General features: G+C 40.1%; 1 protein-coding gene across 1 annotated transcript in view; it reads right to left on the bottom strand.

Annotated features, from left to right (window-relative positions):
- Positions 1 to 15,801, bottom strand: part of ATAD2B (ATPase family AAA domain containing 2B) — a gene marked incomplete at its 5' end in the record, with an annotated part of 152,389 nt that extends 136,588 nt beyond the window's left edge. The window contains 6 exons of the mRNA XM_014583869.2: positions 1,272 to 1,388; positions 3,139 to 3,247; positions 5,071 to 5,173; positions 7,609 to 7,762; positions 8,167 to 8,216; positions 15,635 to 15,801. Coding sequence (XP_014439355.1) covers positions 1,272 to 1,388; positions 3,139 to 3,247; positions 5,071 to 5,173; positions 7,609 to 7,762; positions 8,167 to 8,216; positions 15,635 to 15,801 — 700 coding nt within the window. The remainder of the gene's footprint in view (positions 1 to 1,271; positions 1,389 to 3,138; positions 3,248 to 5,070; positions 5,174 to 7,608; positions 7,763 to 8,166; positions 8,217 to 15,634) is intronic.
- Positions 15,802 to 24,374: the final 8,573 nt, after the last annotated feature.

The raw sequence follows: 24,374 nt of genomic DNA, 5'->3' as shown, positions 1-24,374 counted from the left end.
TACCAAAAAACCCCAAAATACAACACTGTTCCTCCTTATATATCCCTTTCTACCCTGGGTATATCAGCATCTACTAATCATTTCCACCAATAATATGGTAGCCAATTTTGACTCTTCCTTCCTCTCACAGTGCCCTCCACCCTTGACCCCTTTATATTAATGCTTGCTATCTCCATTCCTACGTCATCAATTAAAACCCTAGACTATGCCAACGGTTTCCCCCCCCTCACCTAACAACTTTACTGACATACAATTTATAGAATATAAACATCGGGAACCAGCAGTTAGCGTAATGGCTATGTCGCTGGACTCCCACATAGTCGACCGTGGTTCGCATCCCAGACCCGGTGGCTTAAAACTCACGCTGGGCGCGTGTGCGTGCGTGCCCTCTCTCCCTCCTCTCTCTGTCTCTGTCTGGTGAGTACATGTCCCCTGTAGCAAATTTTTAAAAAAATAGATGGAATCATTAGTGATAGACTTTTCCAAGAGCTGGAAAATATCAACAAAATAGTGCCCATGGAAAGGGCTACTTCTCATTAGAGTCAGAAGCACTAAGATAAACTTTTAGGGCCGGCATCATACAGGGTGGTTAAGCACTGTGCACAGAAAGCCAGATGCGATATGGTCAGCTGTGGTCTGAGGCCCGGTCCCAGTCCCCGCAGCTTGAAGACACAAGGCAGTGTGTGCATACCCAGACCATTCTGAAGGGTGGAGAGACGGAGGGAAACAGACTGCAATCTGACCATGCTGAGTCGGGGGTTCTCTCACTCTCTCTTTTTGGCAAGTATTCCTGCCCTCTGGCAGTAAAAAAGATTGTAAAGAAAGAAAAGAACAATTTTTTTAAATTTTTCCTTCTCCAAGGGATAAAAAAAAAGATATAAAAACAAACCAGATTATTGGTCAAGCTTGCAGCTGTCTATCACTTTGTAACCTTTGGCAAATTAAATTATTAAGCACACGGAAACAAGGAAATACTCAGCCAATACAACTGCTGTAAATGGAAGTGTTCAATAAACTATAAAGTAATACAAAAGAATGAACAATATTTATTATTAAATGTAAGCCTCTATATAAAATGTGCATGTTCTATGAAATTCAAGGTTGCTACCACATACTTGAACTTCCTTTCAGCTGTACGCACAGAAGTGTGTGGAGGAAAGGATAAGTGGAACTTACAAGACAGCTCATTCTCTCCCATTCTGCAACATTAATTTTTTAAAGGGGGTGGAGCAGAATAAACTATTCAACTACAAAAAGAAAGAGTTACCTACCTATTGGAGGTGCTTGGTATCGATCCACAGTTTTTCTTTGTCTCAAATTATATGGTCTATCATTTTCTTCTCCTTCTGCCTCCTCAACTTCTATATCTCCATCCTCCTCTTGAGATTCTAGTTTTCCCCCATACAAGAAGAAAAACAAGCATTGTTTTAATCCAGGATTCATCCACAAGAATTGCATATTTACATTTTATCCATTACTCTTTCTGCACAAGTGACATTTAAAAGTGTTAACATTTTAAGGTAAGGTATGAATTAATACAATTAAAATAAAGGAGAACGTTTAAACAACTTCCTACACACATGCTAGCTTATGAAAAATAAAATCACTGAATTAACAAAGGTAACAGAGTATCTTTCACATACTATTCTTACTTTCATCTTTCTATAAGACCTCACTACAGACTTTAGATTCATTCACTAAAATAATGTGTTATAAAAATCACCACCTGGGACCAGCAGATGGCATAATAACTACGTCACTGGACTCCCACATAGTCAATCACAATTCGAGTTCCGAACCCAGTGGTTTCAAACTCACACCAGACGCATGTGCGTGCATGCCCAAGATCATGAGAGAAGGGATTGTGGTGTGGCCATACCTCCTGGGGGATGATTTCTCACTTTCTGTATCACTCTCTGGTGAGAGTTCATGCCCTATAGCAAAACTCTCTCAAAAACAAACACAAACACCACATCGGACAGATGGCCAACTCTACACAATTCAAGTCCCAGACCCAGTGGCTTAAAAAACACAGCAGATGCATGTGCATGTGTGCAAAATCTCAAGAGAACAGAGGAGAAGGGACTGGTGTGCACTCGCCAGCCAGACAGAGAGAGACATAGAGACAGAAAGCGAGAAATCACCCCCCAGAGGGGATGGTCCCTTCTCCTCCATTCTCCTCTCGGGATCTTGGGCACGCACACACACGCACCCGGCGTGAGTTTTAAGCCACCAGGTCCAGGACACGAACCGTGGTCAACTACATGGGAGTCCAGCGACATAGCCATTACGCTAACTGCTGGTTCCCAATTAATATATTAATTACAGATACACAAATCTACTTCAATAAAGTTTAATGCCTACAGGGGCCGGCAGGTGGTATAGTGGTTAAGGGCACTGGACTCCCACATGGCTGGCTGTGGTTCAAGTCTCAGACCTGGCAGCTTGCTTTCTTGCTTTCCCTCTTTCTCTTTCTCTGTCCCTCTCTGGGCAAATTAAGATAAATACATAAATAAATAAAATAAAATTCAATTAAAAAATTTTTTTAATTTAATGCCCACAGAATTAAATCCTGTAGGTGCATTGGTCAATTCACGAGGCCAGTGTTCACTGCTGCAGTCCTACAAACTCAGTCCGGTTTCCTCAGTTCAGACCTCAAACAGTCCTCAGAGAAGAATGACATAACCCCTGCATTAGTCATAGCAGGACCTCTTTCTCTAAACTTCACCATTTACTCCTCAGTCCTTAACTACGTTTGTGTTCTAAACGATCAGAGATTTAGAAGCTATGAATAGCAAAATAACCTTCCAGTTAGAAGGTGCCTATGTAGAGAAGAGGCTTCACCTAATGAGCAAATTAGCCCATGACAAATGCAATACCACATTAGGTCACCTGAGGACCACTAATGACAAGTAGTACATAAGACCAGGCATACTGTAGAGTTAAGATCATTTTTTCAAGTGAAGGAAAACTCAGAATGCCAAATGAATTGAAATTATTTCAAATTATACAATACAGACCTCAAAAGCCAAAAGTTACCCTCTCAGCCATATTATACAGCTAGTACATATATATGTAATTATTATTTTTCCTCCCACCTGGACTTCCTATATGTATTTCGTAAGATGCTTTACCAACCTTCTTCTTCACCTTCAGTAGAGACTTCGTGATGATTCTGTATCCCATAACTGTTTCTTCTTAGTGATTTCCTTCGCCTTTTCACTCTTGAGTACATATCCATGTTTTCCTTTTAAAGAGAGAAATATGTCAAATATTAACATGGCATTTATTCTCACTAAATAATGTTAACCCAAAGGGACAAGCCTCTCAATAAAATTTTGTGAGCATCTATTTACTTCCTAAACTCAATAAAAGTAAGAGACAAAAAAAAAAAGTAATATATTTTAAAACTAAAAACAGTATTATAAACATCTCTCTCAAGTAAATTACAAATTAGTAAGAAGGAATAAAGCAAGTCACAGATAATTATAAAAGAAAAGAAAACAAGTTAAATTCCATAAAGAAAGGTACAAAGTGGGGCCAGCAGATGGTGCAGTGGTTACATCGCTGGACTCCCACATGGCCAAATGCAGTTCAAATCCCAGACCTGGTGGCTTGAAACTCAACACCAGGTGCATGGTGTGTGTCCATGCCTGAGATCCCAAGAGGAGAATGGAGGAGGGACCGGCAGGTGGCGTGGTGGTTAAGGGTGCTGGACTCCCACATGGCCAACCGTGGTTCAAGTCCTGGACCTGGTGGCTTGCTTTCTCACTTTCTCTCTGTTTCTCTCTCACTCTCTCTCTTTCTCTCTCACTCTATCCCTCTCTGGTCAAATTAAAATAGATAAATAAATGGATAAAGTTAAATAATTCTTTACAAAAAAAAGAGGAGAATGGAGGAGAAGGGACTGCAGTGTGGCTATCCCCCCCAGGGGGGGATTTCTCAAGTTCTATCTCACTGTCTCTGTCTCTCTCTCTAGTGAACACACACACTCTATAGCAAAAACTTCTCTTATTTTTAGAATAAGATTTTTACTATAGGGTATGTGCGCTCATCAGAGAGACAGAGACAGAAAGCAAGAAATCACCCCCCCAAGGGTAGGGGGAGAAACCACGTTGCAATCCCTTATCCTCCGTTCTCCTCTAGGGATTTGGGGCTCGCACACACATGCACCCAGCATGAATTTGAATGCCAAGTCTGGGACTCAAACCGTGATCGACTACATGGGAGTCCAGCGATGTAACTATTATTCCATCTGCTGGTCCTGGCAAAAACCTCTTTAAAAAAAAAAGAAAGAAATGTACAAAGTACTCTAAAATTCAAAGAGAAGCCCCTCATCTAATTATGGAGTTGGAGGGAAGGAGGCAGCATTTGAAATGAATCTTGAAACAAAGATAGGACAACATTAGTTGCTAGCCACAAATATTAACAGAAGTAAAAGGTGCGGGACAGGAGTGATCTGCTGATATCTGGGCAATGATATGTGAGAAGATTAAGTTGAAACCAGATTATAAAAGTCACTTTTTCCTTCTTTTTTTTTTTTTTTGTCTTTTTCATCTGCTATAGGGTACATGTGCTTGCCAGGGGGGAGAAGAAATGCAAAAGCAAGAAAGCACCCACTAGTGGGGAGGGCCATGCCACAGTCCCCTCTCCTATCCGCTCAGGATTTTCGCACTTGCAAAAGTCACCAGGTCTGAGACTCGGACTGTGCAGCCGGCCACGCGGGACTCAGCTGTCTGGACTACATCACCACTGGCTCAGGGTCAGCTATTTTTCATTAATCCAGGGTACAAGTTTAAAATAAATAAATAATAAAGGTTCAAATAAGAGTGATCGAATCAGAGCTATGCTTTAAGATGACTCATCCAGCAAGGGTGTAGAGGGACTCTGGGAAGGTTGTGACAAGAAGGGAATGGGTAAGAGAAAAAAACAAGCAATAACATTGGCAACTAAGCTGTAAATGGAGAGTAAAGAACAACTATGTGAAAATCCAACTGCTGCTCATTCTCTCTTTGAATTCCTCAATAGAAATAAAAATCGTCTGTAGAAGTTGCTAGTTGATATACTCACAAATTCTGTATCTGTCCACATTCGAAGTCGTTCTACTTCTCCTGATCGACGGTTCCGTCTGATGTTAATGTTGTCCATTTCCTGTAGTACAGCTTCGGCAGTACTACAATCATATAATAAAAACAATGGTGGAACCACAGAGTATCACGTAAAAGAGCTCTGAATTAAAGGATAATTAAATATCTGATATGTTACCATACATAACACCCCAATTAAGTACCTCTTTTTTAACCATCATCCATTAGGAGATAATAAGCAATGGAAAAAGAACATCTTGTACTTTAACACATTCATTATTTATTAATGTAAAGTGTAAAAATATAAGACTTGTTTATAAGGCTCCAAATAAATAAATTCATAACGTCACCACAATTAAGTGACTACTAGATTTATGGCACAAACAAAAGAATAACTAATGCAACCTTTTTATTTGAAGATGGTATTAACTGTACAGAATAAAAGGGTGTATAAGAAGCTCAAACCCAACATAACAGTAATCGAACACATTTTTAGAATACTGACATCTAGGGCCCAGAAGGTGGCGTGGTGGTTAAAGGCACTGGATTTGCTTTCTCCCTCTCTCTGTCCGTCTCTGGTCAAATAAAAAAATAATAATAACAACAACAACAAACTGACGTGAATAAATAAATAGTTCTTTTGAAAAAAGAATACTGGGAGCCCGCGGGTGGCATGGCAGTTAAGTGCGCTGGACTCCCACAGGGCCAACCCTGGCTCAAGTCCTGGACTTGGTGGCTTGCTTTGTCATTCCCTCTCTCTCTTTCTCTCTCTTGCTCCGTCCCTCTATGGTTAAAGTAAAATAAAAATAAAGTCAAATAAAATAATTATTAAAAAAAAAAAAAGAATACTGACATCTAATAAGTACATGTTAACATCTTAGCAATTTTTGTCTTTTTTGAAAAATAAGCACTTAAAGTAATTTGTTTTTAGAGGTTTTTGCTATAGGGAGCATGCCCTCTCCAGACAGAGAGAGAGAGAGACAGACAGAGAGACAGAAAGCGAGAAATCACCCACCCAGGGGGGATGGCCACACCGCAATCCCTTCTCCTCCATTCTCCTCTCAGGATCTTGGGCACGCATGCACACGCGCCCGGCGTGAGTTTTAAGCCGCCGGCTCCAGGACGCGAACCACAGTCGACTATGTGGGAGTCCAGCGACATAGCCATTACGCTAACTGCTGGTCCCCGTAATTTTTTATCATGAGAAACAGAGTTAGAAGTGGGAAGGACAGAGAGAAGTACCTGTGATAGGATCTCTTCACGTAACGATCACCCTGTCTTAGTAAGTTATAACCACAGGCACACACCACCACACCTAACTCATTTACACTGGGCTGGGAACCAAACCGCAGCCTTCCACATAGCCTCAGTCATTGCACAGAGGCACCTTCCCACCTGCTCAACCACAGTTAGGCTCAATCACTAGCTAAGTGACTTGATCCCACATCACCAATCTCTAAACACTTTCACCTTCAACTGAAAATCTTGGACTACGCACAACCATGATTTACTATTTATCAACAATGAACCTTACTGTGGTTTGAAAACTGTCAAAAACACAATTAAGTGAGCAAATATTAAAAGACTATAGTAGTAAAAACAGAATTTTTTCTTTTTTAAATTTGACGGGAGGGGGGAGAGGCGGGGCGGGGGGGCAGAGCATGAAAAAGTGAACCACCAGGTCCAGGCCTCAAACCACGGTCTGCCACGTGGGAGCCCAGCGTCTTAACCACCACACCACCTGCTGTCCCCAGAATTACCTTTTGTACCATCTAGTAGATAATATAAAAACACAAAACCTCAAAAGAGATAAGAAAATGTTAGCTATTATAACAATTTTACTAAATCTGGTGTATATATATATATACACACACACACACATATATATAAACCTGACAGGGTCAGCCACCACAAATAAATGACTACTAGATTTGCGCATGGAAAAAAGAGTAACTGGGGCCGGCAGGTGGTGTGCTGATTAAAGGCACTGGACTCCCACATGGCCAACCACAGTTCGAGTCCCAGACCTGACAGCCTGCATTCTCTCTTTCTCCTCACCCCCACCTCTGGTCAAATTAAAATAAGTAAATAAAGTTTTAAAAAAAGGAAAAAAGAGTAACTAACTTGACCTTTAAGGCATGGTAGTTAAGACAGCTGGATCCCATATGACCAACTATGCAGTTCAAATCCCAGATTCAGCAACTTAAAAACATGCTGAATACAAGTGCATGTGCCCAAAACCCCAAAAGGAGAAAGAAACAGAGGAGAGGGATGGCAGTATAACCATTCCTGATGGAGGGTGCTTTCTCATTTCCCTTTCTCTGTTCTCTCCTGTGACTTCGTGTGCCCTCTAACAAAATTAAAAATAATAGAAAAAAAACTTAACAATCACTGTTAAACCATTCTCACTTTCTCTCCGCCCTCCCCCTTCATCCCCCTCTCCCTTAAGCATACACACTCTATGGCAAATTTTTTTAATCAAATCATTAAGTGAAACTACTTACTACAGAAGCATTCGTACCTATTTACAAGTTGATCGAATAACAAACTCTGGTTCACGCTTTCAAATCTGTTTTTTCTGGAACGGCAACTTTTTCTGACTTCCATGTCACCATTTATACAAGAGAGGTCCCCATCTCCCTTCTTTTCTCCACGATGGGGATGGCTTCGAAGGGCTATAAGAAGAGAGATATTTCCATTTCAAAGTACAGAGTACAAAGAGAAAGAAAAGAAAAAAAAATTACTTTGAAGAGACTATAAAATGCTAAGTAGTCTCTCTTAAAATTGCTTTAATATTCAATAATCTAAAATTTCTGTAACTGCTTTACACTGCCATAATAATTTAAACTATTTTAGTTATACCGCCTTCCCAAAGTTTAACAACCATGTACATTTTAACTATGTATACCGCCTTCCCAAAGTTTAACAACCATGTTTAAATATCACTGAAAATCCAGTCATTTCTAACTGTGTGCTGAGTATATTATTAAATCACTCCATTTTTTTCCCCACTTTAATGCTTACTCTTAGCACCATTATAAGAATTTCAATACCAACCAGGTTCATAACAGATACTCACATAAGCTACTATGTCCGTTTGGTAATGTAGCACCAGGCTGAGAAGTTAACCTAGAACACAATTATATTTAATATGCAAACACATCAACACTTGTTTAGATAAGCAAGAAATGCAATATTGCTGAAATTACTTTAATCTTTTAAACATTAGTGCTAATATTACATTTTTAAGAGTAAAGGTTCCTTAACATTGGTAATATACCAATATACTAGCTAGTTAAGAGTCATGTCATAACTTCAAGAAAAGTTTTAAGAACAGAATATAAACAAAATTTATTCTGTTGTCAACTCTGTACATTAAAATCCCCACTAAAAAGTCTTAAGTTAAACATGCACCATAAGTAGCATAAGTAGCAGTGGCCACAAACAGCAACTATTGGTTTTGGTTGACAACATAAAATTCAAACAATGACAAATTTATTCAAAAATGCTTGAATACCAGTATCATTTAATAATTTTTCCAAAATATTTTATTTTTCATTTTAAACTGACAGATTAAAACATTGCTGACTTCTCAGAACAGGTATTTTCTCCTTTGGGTGAAAGAACAAAAGTCTAAATCACAAGGAAAGATCGTTAAAAAGGTCATCAAAAATAGGGACTTGAGGAAAAGGCACACTATTTGTCAGTATAATCAAACGATTCGAAATAACTAAATTGCTACATAATAATAGTCAGTGTAAACTATTTTTGAAATATATAATTATCATTTTCAAAAATTTTTAAAAAAGAGAAGGACATTTCCGAACATATATGATTGTCTTCTGTTTAAGTGGTTTGCATGAATTTTTTAGTTAAAGTATTCTAATGTTTTTGGTTACTCAGCATTCCTCATGTTAAAGAATAAATATAAAAGGTCTTGGAAAACTTCATGGAAAATATATATTATAAAAAAGTATGCATAGATGTGAAATTCTTTTATACCAAAATAAACTCTTACTTTAATTCGATTTCTCCAGAACTTTTTGGAGCCTCCTCCTATATAACACAATGTCCCTACCCAGTAAAGGTCACAGTTAGGATAACTAAAGGATACAAACAAAACTCTAATTCATGACTATTTTGAAACTGTTGAAACACAAAAACAAAATTTTAAATACTCCAGTCCACCTTCCCCACCAGAAAAACTACCCTGTCCTAATATTCTATCCTTGGAGAACATTACATTTTTAGCACTTTTGCACACAATGGACAAGATTCTTCAGGCATGAGTGTGACTACAAAGTAATAAAATTAACATAAAACACATATTCTAACAATGTTGCCATTGCACAATGTACTTCTGGAACTCTCTAGAATCACTCTCAAAATCCACTTCAAACCTCATGGAAAAATCAATGTTATTACTTCATAAATACACTTTGGCTTTGGACCCAAGACAACATTACCATCGGCTTGCTCAGTTTATTCACAAGTGTTGGCACCACATAATTTCTGGCTGTACACAAAAGCCAAGTGGCTGAAAATTTACATCACCTAAATTATTCAAAAGACTAAGATGTAGACCCTAAACACATTCCACAAAAAAAATATAAAACTTTTCTAAACAATGGCAACATCATTAGAAAAAAGCACAATAAGCTATTTGTCTTCTCTGAAGACAATGCTTACTTGGCTTTTATTTTGTTAATGAAAGATCTGTTTTAAGAAAAACAAACAAAAAAAAACTTGTTCTTTAATTGATCCAATTACCTTACAGTCACAGATTATTGTCATAGTCATCATTTCACCATTATCATTTCTCTTTATAAAAAGGAGAGAGGGGGGAAAAAAAGGAGACAGGACATGAAATACTTGGGTATATAAAGAGAAATAGCTAAGATTTTAAGGGCTGACCTGCCCAGACTATAACATATGAGCCTAAAAAGTCTCTGTATATTAATGTTCTGAAAGTTAATAACTCAAAATGTGATTTTTCAGCAGTTTAAATGAATCATGAAATAAATCATCATGATAAAGAAGATTTCTTTGTTGATTTTTTAAAAAAGGAGGTGGGTGAGAGATTATTTCCCTAATCTGTTTCCTTAATTTTTTAAGTGGAGACAGTTTCATTTTTCATTACATGGTTATAACGTTAGAATTTTCTACAGCTTTAATTACCTGGGGCACACACCAATTCAATACCGGAGTTAAAAGTCATTACTTACTCTTTTCTCATATCAACCCAAGGCACTTAGTGGTTCATAAGGGCTTTAAAACCTTGATTCAGAAAAAGCCCCAGTTATGCCAGACCTTACCTAACGACAGCCACCCCTCAATTCTAATGAGCTTCAGCAGTCCAGAGGAGCTGCTTACCTTCTGCTAAACTCACTATTCCCTCGTAACCTGACCACTAAAGGAAATTTTTAGTTGTGTTATATTTAAGTACACAGTTCATTCTATCAAAGACTTAACTGTGTCTATATCTTATAGTGTATCTTCCCATTATGCCAGAGGTATCAAATGCAAGCCATATTCTCCAGGCTATCTCATCCAACACGTGCACATGCAGCCCCCAAGATAAACAAATAATTAAACAAATGTCTAGGGGGTCAAATGTTAGCAGGCAAGTCAGCAAAATGGCACTCTGTACTGCAAATATTTGCAAGCTACATCTATCTTGTTAGCATGTATATTTGTCAATTTCTACAAATAAAAGAGAATATATATTAAGGAAGAAATATGACCAAAAAGTCCTCATTTTATCAAAAAAAAATTAAAATTATGTTGATTGGGATCCAGCAGGTGATGTGGTAGTGAAGGCACTGGACTCCAACATAGACAACCACAGTTTGAGTCCTGGACTTGGTGGCTTGAAAAGCATGCCGGGTGCATGTGCACAGGTGCCCACAATCCCAGGAAAAGAATGGAGAAGAGAGTAAGGCATAGCAATTCCTCCCTGGAAGGAGATTTCTCACCATCTCTAACAAGCACACATACCCCTTATGGCAAAAACCTTAAAAAATTAAAATTGAGGCACTGGGCCCCCACATGGCCAACCACAATTCAAATCCCAGACTTGGTGGCTTGAAAATCACGCCAGGTGTGTGTGGCGGTGTGTGTGTGTGTGTGTGTGTGTGTGTGTGTGTGTGTGTGTCCAAAAATCCCAGGAGGAGAATGGAGGAGAAGGGATTAAGGCATGGTCATCCTTCCTTTTTGTCTGTGTCTCTCTCTCTCTGTCTCTCTCTCTCTCTCTCTCTCAGTGAGCGCATGTGCCCTATGGCAAAAAATAAAAAAATTGTTGATAGGGCCAGCCAGTGGCATGGTGGTTAAAGCAGCTAGATCGCACATGGTTGACTGTACAGTTCAAGTCTCGAGACTGAAGGTTTAAAAAATATACCAGGCATTTGTGTCAGGCATTTGTGTGTATGCCCCAAATCCCAAAAGGAGTGAGGAATGGAGGAGAAGGGATTGTACTGTGACAGTTCTCAATGGAGGGAGCTTTCCTACTCTCCCCCTCCAGCAAGCACATGCACCCTATGCTTCAAATGAAAAAAAAAAAAAAATTATGTTGATAAATTTGGGTCTTCAAAATATAAACTCAGGCCACCCTTTATTACAGTGGGTAAGTGCTATGTGTTGAAATCTAGATCACACATGACTGACTGCAATTCAAATTCCAGCCCTAGCAACATGGAAAATATGTTGTGCATGTGTGCATGTGTGCCCCAAATCCTGCAGGATTGAAAAATGGACGAAAAAGGATTGCTGTATGACCACAACCCCCAGAGGGTATTCTACTTCTCTCTTATTTGACTTCTCTCTCTACCAATTTCATACACCCTCTACCAATAAAAAACTTAACTAAATGTGTGTGTGTGTGTGTGTGTGTGTGTGTATGTGTGTAAATACACACAATTTTCTTTTCAAAAGAAAGTATATAATCTACCTCAAATTGCTCAGGTAGACAGAGAAATTTTAGGCTCACTTTTACCTCTATCTTCATGCCATTACCTTTTTCTAACAGGAAAAGTTATTTACCCATTCAACAGTAACTTCTTCAAAGGTCTTCAGAAAGTTCTTTAGGATTCATTATTTTTCATAGTTAATAACAAATATTTATCTATATTATACTTTTTCCTACACATGTAGTATGTCTAATATTTGTTACAAAAGGGCTTCAATAATTTTACCTTAGATGATCATAAAAGCTTAGACCATTGAGAAAAAAATGAGTAAAGTACAAAGTACAGGTTCATAACATGAAAGCGAATATTAAATCTCCAAATAACTTTTTTTTTTTGTTTTTGTAGAGGTTTTCACTATAGGGCACATGCACTCACCAGGAAGAAAGAGACAAAAAGTGAGAAACCACCCCCGAGGGAATGGCCACACCACAATCCCTCCTTCTCCATTCTCACTTCAGGATCTTGGGCACATGCACATGTGTGCCTGGCCTAAGTTTTTTTTTTTCTTTTTGGAGAGATTTTTTCGCTATAGGGCGCGTGCGCTCACCAGATAGACAGAGAGAGACATAGAGACAGAAAGCGAGAAATCACCCCCCAGGGGGTATGGTCACGCAGCAATCCCTTCTCCTCCATTCTCCTCTCGGGATCCTGGGCACGCACGCACACGCGCCCGGCGTGAGTTTTAAGCCACTGGGTCCGGGACACGAACCGCAGTCGACTACGTGGGAGTCCAGCGACATAGCCATTACGCTAACTGCTGGTTCCCTTTTAAGAGTTTTAAGCCATCAGGTTGGGGACTTGAACCATGATCAACTACCTGGGAGTTCAGTGACACAGCCATTACGCTAACTGCTGGTCCCTTCAAATAACTTTTGATTTTTGTATTTATGCTATCTCAAAAACTAAAATATTTTTAATGAAAAATTTTCCATAAAATTTTATTCTATGAAGTCTAATAAGGTAAACAGCATTTTCTCCTCAGGCTATCTAAAACAACAAAATATTCCAATTCTAACCTTCTAGCACTTATAACTCAAAAGCAGTGTCAACTGCTAAGCATTATTCTTCTGCCAAAACAGAAACAAAAAATCCATTAGATTCAGATTCAAGCTTTTTATTCAACTAGTACTTGGTATGTTTGAGAGATTTTTGCTACAGGGTGCATGCACTCACCAGAGAAACAAAGAGAGACAAAGAGATAGAAAGTGAGAAATCACACCCCAGAGGGAAGGCCACACACGAATCTCTTCTCCTCCATTCTTCTCTCAGGATTTTGGGCACACACACATGCACCTTGCCTGAGTTTTAAGCTGCTAGGTCTGGGACTTTAACCACAGTCAACTACATGGGAGTCCAGGAAGTACCCATTACACCATCTGCTGGTCCGAGTATTTTGTACTGAAAGAAAGAAAGAAAGGAAGGAAAGAAAGAAAGGAAAGAAAGGAAAGAAAAGAAAGAAAGAAAGGAAAGAAAGGGAAAGAAAGGAAAGAAAGAGAGAAAGAGAGAAAGAAAGAAAGAAAGAAAGAAAGAAAGAAAGAAAGAAAGAGAGAAAGAAAGAAGATCAATTTCCATAACGGCCTCCTATAAGGTATCAGCAATAGGGACCAGCAGATGGCATAAAGGTTATGTCATTGGACTCCCAGGTAGTCATTTGCGCGGTTTGAGTCCCAGACCTGCTGGCTTAAACTCGTGCCAGGCGCATGTGCATGTGTGCCCAAGATCCGAATAGGAGAATGGAGAAGGGACTGCGGTGTGGCCATCCCCCCTGAGAGGTGATTTCTCGCTTCCTGTCTCTCTCTGTCTTTCTGGCGAGCACACACGCCTGATAGCAAAAACCTCTCAAAAAAAAAAAAAAAAAAACCACAAAGATATGGGCAATCTAAAGTGTTAAATATTTACACTTGAATAAACTGTTAAAATTATCTCATAGAAAATGGTTATGTTTAAACACTTAAAAAATACATTTTTTTAAGAAACATTTATCTGGAAAAAGAAGCCTGACTGACTCATTTAACAAATGCAGTATACAGATAACAACAGGTAGATCAAGTCTAGAAGTGCAATTAAACGGCAGTACTCATTTTAAGTAGCATCATTATAATGATCTAAACCTGTTTCATCTCATACTTGAGTGAGTGTGAGAAAGGGGGAAAAAAAATCAGACTATGATGAATGTATTTTTCTGAGCTCCCAGACAATGAATGCAAAATAAAAAACGTAACATGGTACTTCTTATGGAACATGTTGTCATAAGTACTGGCTCCATAGGGACTAGTAAGTGTGCACAGCCTGTTGAAGTCTACATACTGGGTTGATGGAAAAGTTATGATGTGTTTTTCTATGCACAAATGTGTCAGGACTTTTCTGATGGCTCAATAATAGCCTCAGAGATTTTTTTCCATTAAACGATAACAATATTCAGAATTTACCTACATGCATAAGCATAAAATGAAAATGTATTTAAATATTTAAAGAAGGAATGAAAATAAAAGACTCCCCACTGACTTCTGTTTACAGATGGCACATGATCAGCACTTCCACATCAAAGATTTTGGAGAAAATAAGCTAAAGATTCTTATTTTAATATGTAAATCTTTTCTCTCTGTTGTGCCTATCCTATCTACATTTTATTATTAAAATTTATTTAAGAGGCTAGCAGAGACTCCCACATAGTGAACTGCAGTTTGAGTCCTGGGCCCAGCAGCTTAAAACTCATGCATGCATTGTGCACTGGAACTGCACTGCACTGCATTTGCACTGCGCAATTGCATTGCATTTCCCGAAAGGAAATGGAGGAAAGTTTGCAGCAAGGCCATCCCCCCAAGAGGGGATGATATTTCGCTTTCAGTTTCTCTGTCTCTGTCTCTCCAGCGAATAAACATGTCTTATAGCAGAAATCTCTCAAAAAATTTAATTAAAACTGTTCAAAATTAAGTTTTCCAAGGCCAACAGGTGGTGTGGTGGTTAAAGGCGCGGGATTTCCACAGGCTGACTATAGTTTGAGTCCTGGACTTGGCAGCTTGGTATCTCACTTTCCCTTTCTCTCTCTGCCTCTCTTTGGTCAAATTAAATAATAATAATAATAACAAATGGAATTAAATAAATATTTTTTTAAATTAAGTTTGGTAAGTTGAACCAGATAAAAAGCAAATTTAAGTTGGAAACAAGACAATATATGAAAAGATTTCTTTAAAAGCTGACTAAAATTTCATTACATTTTAGTATATCAATTCAAGTGAAATATTCAATAGGCTTAGAGAGGGAAGATTTTATTTATTTTCAAGTAAAAGATAATATAATTCTATCCATAAGTTTAACTTCACTCTTCAGGACTATAAATATATTAACATGCTTACTGTTTTAGCAGTAAAAGTTTCTATTACATATTACATATTTTTATAAAACAAGTATATTTTAGAACACATATGGAGAAATTTATACAAAAAATTATAAGTTTAATATAATTCATTTATAATTACTTATATGACAACTGTTTTACAAATAAAGAAAATTAGTATTAACATTAGTCTCAATCACACCAAATAATTCATGCAATACAATCAACGAGTTCTCTCTTCTCACCTGGCCTGTCCGGGTAAGTTGCTCCATTCCTCGCGCTGGCCAGAACTTCGTGATTTTGATTTGTCTTTGCAAACAGAATCTGCTTGTTTCAAAGTGCGTTTGGCTGGAGGAGATACGTGGCTATCACTTAAACTACCATCAACTTCCGCTTTCTGAAAGATAGCATAAAAATGTATTTATTATTCCTATTAAGGCAAACAAAATTATTTTCTTTTTTAAAGATTTTATTTAACTTTCTTTCCTGATTTATTTATTTTTTAATTTGACCAGAGAGAGACAGAGTGAGGGGCGGGGGTAAGAAAGCAAGTCACGGGAACCAGCAGTTAGCGTAATGGCTATGTTGCTGGACTCCCACGTAGTCGACCGCGGTTCGTGTCCCGGACCCGGTGGCTTAAAACTCACGCCGGGCGCGTGTGCGTGCGTGCCCAAGATCCCGAGAGGAGAATGGAGGAGAAGGGATTGTTTTTTTTTTTTTTTTTTTTTATTTGAGAGAGGTTTTTGCTATAGGGCGCGTGCATTCACCAGACAGAGAGAGATATAGAGACAGAAAGCGAGAAATAACCCCCCAGGGGGGATGGTCACGCTGCAATCCCTTCTCCTCCATTCTCCTCTCAGGATCTTGGGCACGCACGCACACACGCCCGGCGTGAGTTTTAAGCCACCGGGTCCGGGACGCGAACCGCGGTCAACTACGTGGGAGTCCAGCGACATAGCCATTACGCTAACTGCTGGTTCCGGACAAATAGATATTCTTACGTAATTAGTATTTACTGAAGAAATCAAACCACAAATATGAGTAAATGTACTAACCTCTAAATAGAGAAACAAGACAGACAGATTACATTTATAATCAGAAAAATGTTTCATTTCTTGGTTTTACTTTTTCAAGAAAATAGTGTGTGTCTGGTATATGTATGTTTTTTTCTAGGACAAGATGCTTCATCCCCTTCTAAATACTCCAGTATAAATTCCCCAAACAAGGACATTTTGCGGGGACAGCAGGTGGTATGGTGGTTAAGGCAGTGGACTCCCACATGGTCAACCATGGTTCAAGTCTCAGACCTGGCTTCTTGCTTTCTCATTTTTTCTTTCTCCTTGTCTCTGGGGGAGCACACAAGCCCTATAGTAAATTTTTAAATAATTGGGGCCAGCAGGTAGCTTGGTGGTCGAGGTGCTGAATTCCCACATGGCTGACCATGGTTTTAGTCCCACACCTGGAACTTGCTTTCTCTCTCTTGTCTTTCTCTGGCAAAACTCATGTGAAAATAATAAATAAATAAATAAATCTTTAAAATAAGAAAGAAAAAATAAAATTTAAAAATTATTGTAATAGAGACCAGTAGATGGCATAATGGTTGTGTCACTGAACTCCCATGGTCAACCACGATTCAAGACCTGGCTGGCAGCTTAAACCTCATGTTGGACACATGTGCATGCATGCCCAAAATCCCAAGAGGAGACTGGAGGACAAGGGACTGCAGCATGGCCATGCCCCGCCCCGCCCCGGGAATGATTTCTCACTTCTGTCTCTCTGGAGAGTGCACATGCTCTATACCTATAGTAAAAATCTCTCTCAAAAAATAAAAATAATTATAATAAACGAAATTAAAGAAATAACTACCCTACCAACCTTAAAATAAGCATTGATGTAACACAAAACCAATCCACAGACATATCCAAATTTTACCTAATGTCCCATAAATATCTTTCTTTCAGTTCCAGGATTCTATCCAGGAATAAATACGGCATTTAGTTACTAGATCTCCTCAATCTCTTCCAATCTACAACAGTGCTTCAGTTTTTCCCTTCCTTTCTTACCTGCCTGTGACTGCAAAGAGTCCTTTCCTTCTCTAGGATGAGGCCTCAGTCTGGGTCTAGGTGATGCTCCCCATAATCAGATTCTGGCCATATGCTCCCGCAAAGAATAGACAGAACTATGCTGTGCATATCAGACCTACCATTCTCATCAGCAGGGAGATTAACCTTGATCACCTGGACGAGTTGCTGTCTATCAAGTTTTTCCACTACAAAGTACTATTTTTCCCTTTATTTTTTATTAGATTTTATGGATAACTATCCTAATATTGAGCAGTCTTCTGTTCCCCCATCGAACCTCTACCCACCAGACTTTGCATTCACCAGCAATTCTTGCTATGATAAAATACTAGTATGACAGTGATTAATTCTATTGTTCCCATATATTTTTTTAATTTTTATTTACTTATTATTATTTTTTAACCATTTATTATTTATTTGTTGTGATTTTCAAGCCACTGGGTCCAGTACTTGAACCATATTCAACCATGTGGAAGTCTAGCACCTCAACTACCGTGCAACCTACTGGTCGCTCTCCAATATTTTTCAGTTGGTACATTCTACTTTAATTAATTTTCCAGGACCAGCGGATGATATAATGGCTATGTTGCTGGACTCCGGTGTAGTCGACCGTGGTTGAAGTCCCAGACCTGGTGGCTTAAACTCATGCCAGGTGCGTGTGCGTGCGTGCCCAAGATTCCGAGAGGAGAATGGAGGAGAAGGGATTGTGGCGTGGCCATCCCCCCTGGAGGGTGATTTCTCGCTTTCTGTCTCTCTGTCTCTCTCTTGTCTTTCTGGCAAGCGCATGTGCCCTATAGCAAAAAACACTCTAAATAAAAAAGGTTTTTTCCCTGTGACCTATTCTTTTACTTATTTATATTTACATCAGCATAGACTCATAGATTATTATTATTTTCTTCTGTGGGTTATAAACCACTTATTTTCTTTGTTGCTGAAACTCGATGAGGTTTGGACAATGGAAGCACCTTTAAAGTCATTTCTGGGTCTTTTGGCAAGTCCCTCTCATTTTGCTTTTGCCAATCTTTCTCATTTTGAATACTTCCATACTTTCTGGCACAACAGCATTCTTCCGACTCATCTTGTAGCTTCCCTCTCTGGCCCCATAATTGGCCCTTCGTCCAAGGAACCTGGTTCCTTTTAGTAAAGATAGTATATAGAAAAGCAAGCTCTGGGCACTAGGGGTGCTCACTATTACTGTTTCACTGCTATCATGCCTCTCAGCAGACAGAGCTAACAGATACACGAGTATATACATATACACATATGCATAAACATACACATACCTATTTCTATGTCTGTAGATAATTTTTTAAATGGTTTTACACCAATACTTCTAATTCCAATCCCACACCTTTAACAACATGCTTCTATCCTTTTTTTCCCTTTCATTTCTCTTTTTTAGAGATTTTTGCTATAGGGCATGTGTGCCTACCAGGGAGACAGAGAAAAAGAAAGCAAGAAATCACTCCCTGGTCACACTATAATCCTTCCTCTTCCATTCTCCTTTTGGGATTTTAGGCCAGTACCACACATGCCCCACGTGAATTTCAAGTCACTGGGTCCAGGACTCGAACCGCTGTTGGCCATGTAGGAGTCCAGCAACATAATCATTATGCCATCTGCTGGTCCCTCCCCTGTCACTTCTTCCTCACCCAGAAACCTGGCTTCCGTTATCTTTAATACACCCATTTATTTGCTTTTCCAATTAATTAATTTATTGTTGCTTTTAGATCTTGCCATACAACATGTGTACTCAACAGAGAAAGACAAAGGGAAAGTGAGAAATCACGCCCCACGGTTAATGATGACACTGCCTTGTTCTCCATTTTCTCCCCAGAATGCTGGGCACACAAGCACATGTACCTGGTGTGTTTCTCTAGCTGCTGGTCTAGGACTTGAACCACACAAGCAGCCATGGGAGATCCAGTCTCCATAACCAACATGGTACCTGCTGGCCCCTTGTTTTTCTATTTTGTTGTGTGGCACATGTACTCTTCAGAGAGAGACAAAAAGTGAGAATGCACCTCCACCCCACATACACAGGGCACACCTCCATTCTCCTCTCAAGATTTCAGGTATACACACACTTAGGCGTGGCGCATTTCTCAAGATGCCAGGTCTGGGACTCAGACTACTCAGTCAGCCATGTGGGATCCAGCTGCCTTAAATACCATGCCACCTGGCTTGCTCTCAATTAAGTAATTTATCAAAACATCACATCTTGAGACCAGCAGATAGCATTAATGGTTACATCACTGCACTCCCACCTAGATGGCTGTGGTTCCAGTACTGGACCTGGAGGCTTGAAACCCATGCTGGGTGCATGTGCATGCATGGCCAAAGTCCCAAAAGGAGACTGGAGAAGGGACTGCAGTGTAGCCATCTCCCCTGGGGGTGATTTCTTGCTTTTTGTCTCTCTCTCTGACTCGCTAATGAGTGCATGCGCCCTATAGCAATAATCTCTTCTAAAAAAAAGTACCAAATCTCTCAACTAGCATGCTCTTCCCATCCATCACACTTCCCTTTCAAGCTCCATGTCCTCAGATTACAAGGTCACTGTCTCTGCACAGCACTGTCATCATCTGCCAATTCCTTGGGTGGAAGGAGAGACAGGGGAAGGAAGGAAGAAGGATTAGCCTTTCCTTTAGAGAATATTTATATAGATTATCACTTGGCATTCTGTATCAGTATTTCAAAGGTATATGATTACCTTTAATATGCTGTCATGTAAGAATAATGCTGTCATATAGAAAATCTAGTCATTTCCATTCACCCTACAAATTTCTTTTAAGAAAAATATATAAGGCCACTGGAGGTGTGGTGTTTAAGGCAATTGGATCCCACACAGCCAATCGCATGGTTCAAGTCCTCAACCCTGCACCATGAAAAACATGTTGGGTCCATGTGTACGCATGCCCAAAATCCCAAGAGGAGAATAGAAAAGACTACATCGTGGCCATGTTCCCTGAGGGCGGGAGGACTTCTCACTTTCTCTCTTGCTCTCACTCTCTCTCTCCGGTGAGCACACATGCCTTATAGCAAAACTAAAATAACGATATAATAATTACTCAAAAGTTAGCTCCTAGTGGGCCAACAGATGGCATGGCAGTTATGGTACTGAACCTCATGTGGCTGACTCCATGGGTCGAGTCCTAGACATGGAGGCCTACAAACGCACCAGGCACATGTACATGTGTGCCCAAAAAACCCTGAGAGGAGAACTGGAAGAGAAGGGACTATAGTGCGGCCATCCCTCCTAGGGGGTAATTTCTTACTTTCTCTCTATCTCTCCATCTGTCTCTTTCCAATAAGTAAACACATCTTAGGGTAAAAACAATCTTTAAAAAAAAACGCTACTAGCAAACAAGCATAAGAAATACTTCCAATATGATTAAAGGTATACTAGTAATTCCATAGAAATAACATTCACTTTCTAAAAAATGTTTCCCAGAAAGACAAATTTCTGATTTTGTGCTATAATACAATTTACCATGTATTAGCTTTAAAGTCATAAGACCACACTAGCACCAAAAGGCACAAAATGAAAAACAATTAGAAATTCAAATATTAAAGTATCTATAATTAAGGACATAAACGTGTTAGTTGTGTAACATATGCAACCACTCATTGGGTTAAATTCCCAAGAAAGACTGGTTCACAGAGCCGGATAGTGGCACAGGGTAAATACGATGCTCTGCAATGCGGACCCCTGTGGGGAGTTCCAGGGTTACGCCCAGAGACCTCTATGAGTATACCCGGCAAGCAGTGCCTACAATCCAGGTCTGCCTGAGGCAGAGGATGGATCAAGTAATCAAGACACTACTGGGGTGCTATCTCTTTGTGTCTCTGTTTCTCTCACTCAAAAATAAAATAAAATCATACTTATTATACTTAAGCACATAAGTGTTTTTTGGGGGGAAGGGTGTGGGAGAGGTTTTTGCTATGGGCGCACAGGTGCAGTCGTCAGAAAGACAGAGAGACAGAAAGAGAGAAATCACCCCCCAGGGGATGGCTCCACCACAATCCCTTCTCCCTCATTCTCCTCTCAGGATCCTGGGCACACACGCACACGTGCCTGGCGTGAGTTTAAGCCAACAGGTCTGAGATTGGAACCGCAGTCAACTACATAGGAGTCCAGTGACAATAGCCATTACACCAATTGCTGGTTCCCGTAAGTGCTTTTTAAAACTGTACCACCCTCATATAAGAATATGTTCTGAGAAATGTGTCATTAGGTGATTTTCTCACTGTGGAAACATCATAGGCTGTACTTACATGAGCCTAGATGGCACAGACCTGGGCTACGTGGTACAGCTTACTGCCCTGCTCCACTATTGCGTATGCGGTCCCTCCACTGATGGACACACTATGATGAGAGACAGGACTGCAATTCCCCAAGCCACTGGCTTCTTGAGTCCACCCCCTTAACAATGTAAATACAGACAAAATTTAACTAACTACTCCAAGGTCACAGGGCTAACAAATAACTGATGGAATTAGAGCAAAACTAATAGAATTTTGGTCTTTTTTTTTTTTTTTTTTTTAACTCAGCCAGAGGGTACTCACAAGAGAAAGTGAGAAAGCACACCTCTAATCCCCCTTGGGCAGTGGTAATGCCACAATCCCATCTCCATCTCTCCCTCCTTTGGGGATTCTGGGCATGCATGCATACGTGCCTGACATGTTTTTCAAGGCACTGAATTTGGGACTGGAATCACACAGTCAGCCATGTGGCATCCAGCTCATAACTACCAGGCTATGGGATGGCCTAGTCCTTTCATCCCTTTTTCTTTTTGTTTTAAGAATTATGTTATATGAAATCAGTAATTGGCATAATGGCTATGTCACTGAACTCCCATGCAGTCAACTGCTGTACGAGTCCCAGACCCGGTGGCTTAAACTCACACCGGGGGTGTGTGCGTGCATGCCCAAGATCCCGAGAGGAGAATGGAGGAGAAGGGATTGCAGTGTGGCCATCCCCCCTGGGGGTGATTTCTCACTTTCCGTCTCTCTGTCTCTCTCTGTCTGTCTCTGTCTGGCGAGCGCACGCACCCTACAGCAAAAACCTCTCAAAAAAAAAAAAAAAACAGGGAAGCAGCAGTTAGCGTAATGGCTATGTGGCTGGACTCCCACGAAGTTGACCGCGGGTGGTCCACGTCCCAGACCCGGTGGCTTAAAACTCATGCCAGGCGCATGTGCATGCATGCCCAAGATCCCGAGAGGAGAATGGAGGAGAAGGGATTGGCGTGATCATCCCCCCCAGTGATCATCTCCTCTTGGGGGTCATTTCTCGCTTTCTGTCTCTCTGTCTCTGTCTGTCTGGTGAGCACAGGCACCCTATAGCGAAAACGTCTCAAAAAAAAAAAAGTATCAGATCCAAATCTTGAAATTCTAGCAGGATTTTAAGCTCCTAAGTTACAAACACATACCATATTCCTTCATAATTTCACACAATAACAAGCAAAAATAACAAGCAAGGTTTCCCCAAGCTTGTTCATAAGTTACTAATAGAAATTGTTTCCTTCATAAGGAATCGAGACTGGGATACGATGAGGTCCACAATACTTTGCTGCAGACATCTAAGAGTATCAAGTTAATATGAAGTATAAATATGTATGTAAAATAATATATAATAATCCACAAACTTATTTGATCGAGCTTTCTTTTATCATGGAGCCTCTGCAGGCACTGAAGTTTCTTTCCCAAACATACTCTGGAAAAAGTACTATGTACTATTGAATTAAAGACAAAAGAGTGGGGATCAGCAGTTAGCGTAATGGCTATGTCGCTGGATTCCCACATAGTCAACCGTGGTTCGAGTCCCAGACCTGGTGGCTTAAACTCACGCTGGGCGCGTGGGCGTGTGTGCCCAAGATCCCAAGAGGAGAATGGAGGAGAAGGAATTGCAGCATGGCCATCCCCCCTGGGGGGGTGATTTCTCGCTTTCTATCTCTGTGTCTCTGTCTGTCTGGCGAGCGCACGCGCCCTATAGCAAAAACCTCTCAAAAAAAAAAAGACAAAAAAGTAAAATACTTGAAGTCTAGTAATTCTTTTTAATAATCTGACTAATTCTTTGACTATCAGTTTAAGTGTTTGTGTATTTATTTACTGGCCATTCTTATATTCTAGTGGGTTTTTTTCAGTTCTATTCAGAAGTATCCCTAAAACTTTTGTCCATATGCTACCTGAACCAGAAATCACCTGGCTTATGCATTACAACTGCAGCACTAGACTCTCTGGGGATAGATTTGTGTACACTTACCACAGAGAGACAGAGAGAGGGAAGAGGAGAAAGTACTATCCAAGGGGAACAGTCAAGCCACAATCCCTTTTCCCCCATTTCTCCATACGGTAGTGACTCTGCACACCTATGCACAATCCCTTTTCCCCCATTTCTCCATACGGTAGTGACTCTGCACACCTATGCACAATCCCTTTTCCCCCATTTCTCCATACGGTAGTGACTCTGCACACCTATGCACAATCCCTTTTCCCCCATTTCTCCATACGGTAGTGACTCTGCACACCTATGCACAATCCCTTTTCCCCCATTTCTCCATACGGTAGTGATTCTGCACCTATGCACAATCCCTTTTCCCCCATTTCTCCATACGGTAGTGATTCTGCACCTATGCACAATCCCTTTTCCCCCATTTCTCCATACGGTAGTGATTCTGCACCTATGCACAATCCCTTTTCCCCCATTTCTCCATACGGTAGTGATTCTGCACCTATGCACAATCCCTTTTCCCCCATTTCTCCATACGGTAGTGATTCTGCACCTATGCACAATCCCTTTTCCCCCATTTCTCCATACGGTAGTGAACTCCCCCTCGGGGGGGGGGGGATGGCCATGCCACAATCCCTTCTCCTCCAGTCTCCTTGGGATATTGGGCACACACAT

Source organism: Tupaia chinensis, unplaced genomic scaffold (genome assembly GCF_000334495.1).
Source record: "Tupaia chinensis unplaced genomic scaffold, TupChi_1.0 Scaffold144952_1, whole genome shotgun sequence".
Taxonomy (NCBI): Eukaryota; Metazoa; Chordata; class Mammalia; order Scandentia; family Tupaiidae; genus Tupaia; species Tupaia belangeri.
The sequence above is the reverse complement of the archived record's forward strand: the minus strand, read 5'-3'. Positions and strand labels throughout refer to the sequence as shown.